Source organism: Octopus bimaculoides, chromosome 3, assembly GCF_001194135.2.
Source record: "Octopus bimaculoides isolate UCB-OBI-ISO-001 chromosome 3, ASM119413v2, whole genome shotgun sequence".
NCBI classification, from domain to species: Eukaryota; Metazoa; Mollusca; class Cephalopoda; order Octopoda; family Octopodidae; genus Octopus; species Octopus bimaculoides.
In genome coordinates, this window is record NC_068983.1 from 162,568,756 (window position 1) to 162,575,138 (window position 6,383).

The following is a 6,383-nucleotide window of genomic DNA, read 5'->3' on the forward strand; positions in this document are numbered from 1 at the left end:
GAGAGTTTTGACGCTGATATCCATTATTATTGAAATTTATTCCTATGTCAACATTTCTGTATAAGACTATATTTAACTGTCAAATTCAAGTCAAACATATAAATTACCTTACACATCTTCAGGGAAAAAAAAGATAAAGAACAAACACCAAAAACATCGTCTCGAAGTCCAGTTCATATTCAAATTTCTCCTTAAATGACTCGTTAAATAAAGGTCCTTAAGGAGTCTACTTTAGACTTTTTGCGGATAAATCTCTTGCTATATTGGTAGTGATTACATGTTTTTCTCATCATCAACACATTGTGGAGATATCATCATATGAACAAATATATATATATAAAACATGATTAAAGAAAAAATATGTAAGGAATTAATCAACCCATGAAGAAGGCAGTTCCTGGCAAAGATCCCAGGGTTAATGCAATGGCGACAAGATTTCCTTATAAGTTACCTCCCATGATCTATATATTTAATTATTTATTGTGAAATCTTGTACAGTCTCAAGTGACTTTATGTATTCTCACCCAAACTGGACACATGTACCAATGTTCCGATATGGCAGGCTTGAAACTTGTTAAGAGATCCTTCCTTACAGGAAACCGTTGGTAGCTTTGTTAATCCACAAACAACAAGTATTTATTCACCAATGTGGTGTTGAGCATTGTTCAATATTAGTGTAAATATATAAAAATGTGTCTATATGTATATACAGCAATGCTGGTGCCATGTAAAATGAATAGCATTAGAAATGGCATCCAGTTGTAGAAACCATGCCAAAACAGACAATGGAGCCTGGTGCATATCTTGACCATGCCAGATCCTGTCTAACCATCCAACCCATGCCAGCATGGAAAATGGACATCAACTGTTTCAAAAATGTTGTGTTGTACTGCAGTACCTTTTGGACAAAAATTGCGAGAAAAGGATAAAAGACACTGTACTTACTTTTGTAGAATACCCCATTTTTTTGATTGAGAAAATTCCAAGGACAGAGACTCGATTTCCTGGAACAATTTTATCACAAAGATACCTTCAAAGAAAAAAAGAACATGAAAATTAAACATTATATATATTTGCTTCTGTGTGACCTTTCAAATAATGGGTAACTTTGGAAATATACATTTTTTGCCACTTTGGGTTTCATCAGGAAGTATGGCAGACATGCAATAATTAGAATTTAACTTTTAGCAAATGTTTTGGCATTTATAGAAAATGATGAAACGGACATTAATTTTCCAAAGAAATCTATTACCTCAAAATATAATTAAACAAAACAAATTTTTCATTTGTATTTTTACAATAGATATATCATATTTTAGATAATTTTATCAACATAATTGCTATCTATTGTACTGCAAAATTTCAATGAAAAAATATGTACTTTTATTTCTCTTTCATGTACTTCCCTCCTCTCTGTACAAATGTAAAGCACAATAGGAGAAATCAACCAACATCTATAACTACTATCAAATAGACACACCTTTATCTCTGTCTCTCTCTACACACCTATATCCAAAGCACCAGAAAAGTAGATGTCTTTCTCAAACATGTCTGGCATTACTGAAATAAGTTACAATTTATAAATGACAAAAATATTTTCTAAATTGCTCTCACCTGTCACAGTAGAGTTGCATGTGTCGAGGCAGCTCACCATTAGGTACATCCTCTGGATTCTCTTGAAGTCTTAAGATTTGAAAGTCAACACATTTACATTTGTCCGGCATTATAAAATAAGGATCAACAGGGCATTTTGGTACACCAGCTTGTTGTCTGAAAAACAATGGAGATGAAGAATAAAATCAATTCCTAACAAGAAATCCAGAATATATTTTTGGTGATCATCTCAGCCAAAATTGAGGATTCCCAAAAATACTCTTCAAATTCTGTGAATATTCTTTTACTTGTTTCAGTCATTTGACGGCAGCCATGCTGGAGCACCGCCTTTAGTTGAACAAATCAACCCCAGAACTTATTCCTTGTAAGCCTAGTACTTATTCTATCGGTCTCTTTGCCGAATCACACCAGCATCAGTTATCAAGCGATGGTGGGGGTGGGGGACAAACACAGACACACAAACATACATATGGGCTTCAGAAAGCAGAAAATCTATCAGTGAATCTAATTGATGATGTATGGTATCAACATGAGTCATGTACACAAAGCTGGTTCTATTAAATCTCAAAGATATAATGAAATTAAACAAATCCTCCCATGCCAGTCTCTACTGCTTGGTGTGTTTAGACATGCAAAATAAAGTGCCTTGCTTAGACATACTGAAATATTTATAAATCTCTTTATTCAGCCATTCTTATTCTTGATGGTTGACCTTAGACATCCCATCTATTCTTATCTCCTTCCAGCTCCATTACAATATCTCCTATCGTCTCTTCTAAAATGTAAGTAACCATTGTAGCACCTCTGCAACAAAAAAACTGTCGACTGGGACTTGTAATGAAAGTCTTGCTGACTGGAACTTATATAAAAGATTGAGTTGACATTGTCAGGACTTCATCTGACAACAAATACAGTAATCCCTCGAATATTGTAAGTGTCACATTCCAAAATCCTAAATCCATGAAGTAGAAACAGTACTGTACATTTTTCCATTATTTTCATAATTTGTATATATTTATTTTCTTTTCATAATTTGTATATATTTATTATATTATAAATGCAAAACAACATTACAGAGGAATCAACGTTAAGCTTAAATGATAAACCACGATATGGTGAGGGATTACTGTATTGAAAGTCATTTTGTTCAGCATTCATCATTATCATTTAGCATCCATTTTCCCTGCTGGCATGGGATATGGAGGTACATGGCTCAGTGGTTAGGGTGTTTAGATTCATGACTGTAAGATTATGTACATTATTTACACTCTCTGAGTGGTTGGCGTTAGGAAGGGCATCCGGCTGTAGAAACTCTGCCAAATCAGATTGGAGGCTGGTGTTGCCATCCGGTTTCACCAGTCCTCAGTCAAATCGTCCAACCCATGCTAGCATGGAAAGCGGACGTTAAACGATGATGATGATGATTTACACTTGACGGATATTTTTCCTCATCTTGTTCTTTGTTAACACAACATTTCGGCTGATATACCCTCCAGCCTTCATCAGGTGTCTTGAGGAAATTTCGAACCAGGATTCTCATTCCTAAGGTACTTTTCAATGTTATTATTATTATTCAGGTCACTACCTGGAATCAAACTCGGAATCTTGGGGTTAGTAGCCTGCGCTCTTAACCACTACACCACATGCCCGTGGGCGTAGTGGTTAAGAGCGCGGGCTACTAACCTCCAAGATTCTGAGTTTGATTCCAGGCAGTGACCTGAAACATGTACATAATTCCTCATCTCTTAAATATAGAACTGTAATATGTAAGACTGTGGTTTCAATTCCTGGACCAGGTGATGCATTGTGTTCTTGAGTAAAACACTTCATTTCAAATTGCCCCAGTCCACTCAGCTGGCGAAAATGTGTCATCCTGTGACAGACTTGTGTCTCATCCAGGGAGGAACATAATATGCCAGAGAAACCAGGAAACCGACCCTATGTTCCCTATGGAGTAACATGGAATCTACCATGGGAGGGACAGGACCCAACAAGCTGAAGGACTGCACTGAGTTCCGACGTCTGCTTTGTCATGGTCCCTCTGCTTGGATGCCCTTCCTAATGCCACCCACTTTAGAAAATACCTGGTGCTTTTCTTTGGCTACACCTGTATTAACGAGATTGTTAATTATTTCAGGAGACAATGAAAAATATTCCTTGACATAGGTGAGGGTGGTGGCTTTATGCCACGTAGATAGAGCCTGAAGTTATGATAGAGAGAAACACAAGTAATAAAGACTGATATTTTCTTTTCAAACTTACGTGTTGCATTTCCGAGGCAAACTGTAGCCTTCTAAACCTGGTTTGACAGAAATGTTGTTGATAACATTACGGCAACCTCGGCACTGAATCGCCAGTTTGGTAGCTTTGGCTTTAATGGTTGACGCAGCAATCACTATACCGGACATCTTGACCAGTCGAGCCATTTGGTCAGACTAAAAATAGTGGATATGTAATCATTATTTCAGTTAAAGACAATCATGAAAATACAACATACAAAATTATATCAAACTTTACAATATTGGTTTCAAATTTCAGAACAAGGCCAGCAAGTTTGGACCCCAGTGCATAACTGGTACTTATTTTATCAATCCTGGAAGGATGAAAGGCTAAATCGACCATGCTGGAATTTGAACTTGAATGCCACTGTAGTGGGAAAGGTACAACAAAAGATGCTGAGATAGCAGATGAAATAGGCATGTGGATGATGTCAAAGTAAAATAATGGGAATACATCAGATTGTAGTTTAAAGAATTTATTTAAACGACACTTGCATTTACTTGTTGTATACACCAAATATCTCACTACATGACATTACCAACTTTACTTTGAGCTGGTCAAGAAGAAATTCACAGGGTACTATGTCTTCTCTCTGTCTGTCTTGTCCCTTGACAGATTGCTGTATTTATAATGGTCGTGACAGCTAGAAGAACAGACATACCACAGGAGAAATTCCTACCTATATAAGTCGCCTTCTGTCCACTTGAACCTTAAATGACATGGCTGAGGTTGAAGGGAGACCATCCATCATTTTTTGACAGGACAAAGAAATTTATTTCGCGCCTGTTTGGCCATTGGTGGATCAGATGAGTGAGAATCCTTAGATTTGGTTTCGAATCTCAGCTTGGAAAAAGGAAGTGTTAGTTTTTACACCATTAAGAATTTGGCTGGTATGCTAACAATCCTGTCAGCTTGCTGCCTTTAAACTTTACAATGTTATGATGATGATCATCATCGTTTAACATCTGTATTCCATGCTGGCATGGGTTGGACAGTCTGACTGAAGTCTGGAATGCCAGTGGCTGCACCAAGCTCCAATCTGATCAACGATAAGCAAATTTATAAACTGATTTCTGAGAAGATTAGACATTAAGGAAATGATATGGTTCACAGTTTCCAAAAGATGGTTCCACAAGGTGTCTTTTAACAATACTTAGTAAAAATGATATTCCTCATTTTCAAAACTCTGTTCTGAAAATGGTTGTCTGCTAAATATAGGTACGAGTTGGTTATGGAAATCCAAGAAATGGAACTGAATACTAAAAACCATTCATTCTACCATTCTAATCTTTTTTTGTAAATTTTTGATATTCATTAAAACAAATTTTAAATATTTGTTTGAAACAAAAATGTAATTATCTTCAATAGTAAAACTCTTTATATTATAAAATACACTTCTCAATATTTTCTGCCATTTTTGAGGACAATTATTCTTTTGAATAAAAGTAGCAACACAAATGTTTCAATTAATTAATCACCTTTAAATTCCTCAGAGCTGTAGCATTTGCATTTGATGCTAATGTTACTTGGATGTCTTGGACAATTTCTTCTCCTTCAGGACGCGGCTGGGTGATTTCATCTGCAACTTCTTTTGCAGCATCTTCAAACTGTAAAGAAAATCAGAAAATCTGAGCCAAGATTAAATATATTTGGTAAAAGAGAATGTTACAGATACAAGTAGAACCAATCTGGGTTTCTAATTTTGGCACAAGGCCAGCAAGTTCAAGGGGGATGGGGTAAGTCAATTATACTGACCCCAGTGCACAACTGGTATTTATTTTATCAACCTCACAAGGACGAAATACTGCTGAGCATTTCGCCCTGCGTGCTAATGGTTCAACCAGATTCTTGCCTTAAATTGAGTTAATATTTCATGTTGTAATCATCAACAGGTGTTGTTACTGTATTTCTGTCAGCATTCATAACGAAAGACTGAGACCTCTGGAGATATGCAGTGATTGAGAAGACTCAGCAAGTAAAGTGAGATCACAGCCGTAGCCTACGCCAGTGTTGCATAACCAGCCCAGTGGAATGTTTTCAGATCAGTCTAAAATGGAATTTGTAATTCAGAAATAAAGGCAGGTTGATATTAAAAGGGTTAATGGCCATTGTCCTATATTTCTTTGGGGGTTGGACAGGTTGATTTCAGAGGAAAGTTGCAAAGTGGAATTAGTTTATGGTAAGAAGGATAAGGATTAACCTTTCAATACCAAACCGGCTGAAACCGGCTCTGGCTCTGTGGTACAAATGTCTTGTTTTCATAAGTTCTGAATTAAAATCTTCCACCAAACCTTAGTCACAATTTATGTTCCTAACACTAGCTTAATGATAACAAAGTTATTTTACTAAATTCTTTGTTATATTTAAAATTAATTGAAAGAAACAGAGCATAGGTTGGACGGTTTGACTGAGGACTGCACCAGGCTCCAGTCTGATCTGGCATGGTTTCTACAGCTGGATGCCCTTCTTAACGCCAACCACTCCGAGAG

The 6,383-nt window shown here is 36.5% G+C and overlaps 1 protein-coding gene across 1 annotated transcript in view; it reads right to left on the reverse strand.

Moving 5' to 3' along the window:
• LOC106867185 (DNA replication licensing factor mcm5-A) overlaps positions 1 to 6,383 on the reverse strand; it is a 19,331-nt gene that overhangs the window by 9,869 nt on the left and 3,079 nt on the right. Inside the window, exons 3-6 of the mRNA XM_014911984.1 lie at positions 5,373 to 5,501; positions 3,877 to 4,049; positions 1,615 to 1,770; positions 946 to 1,030 (exon numbers count right to left, since the gene is read on the reverse strand). Coding sequence (XP_014767470.1) covers positions 946 to 1,030; positions 1,615 to 1,770; positions 3,877 to 4,049; positions 5,373 to 5,501 — 543 coding nt within the window. The remainder of the gene's footprint in view (positions 1 to 945; positions 1,031 to 1,614; positions 1,771 to 3,876; positions 4,050 to 5,372; positions 5,502 to 6,383) is intronic.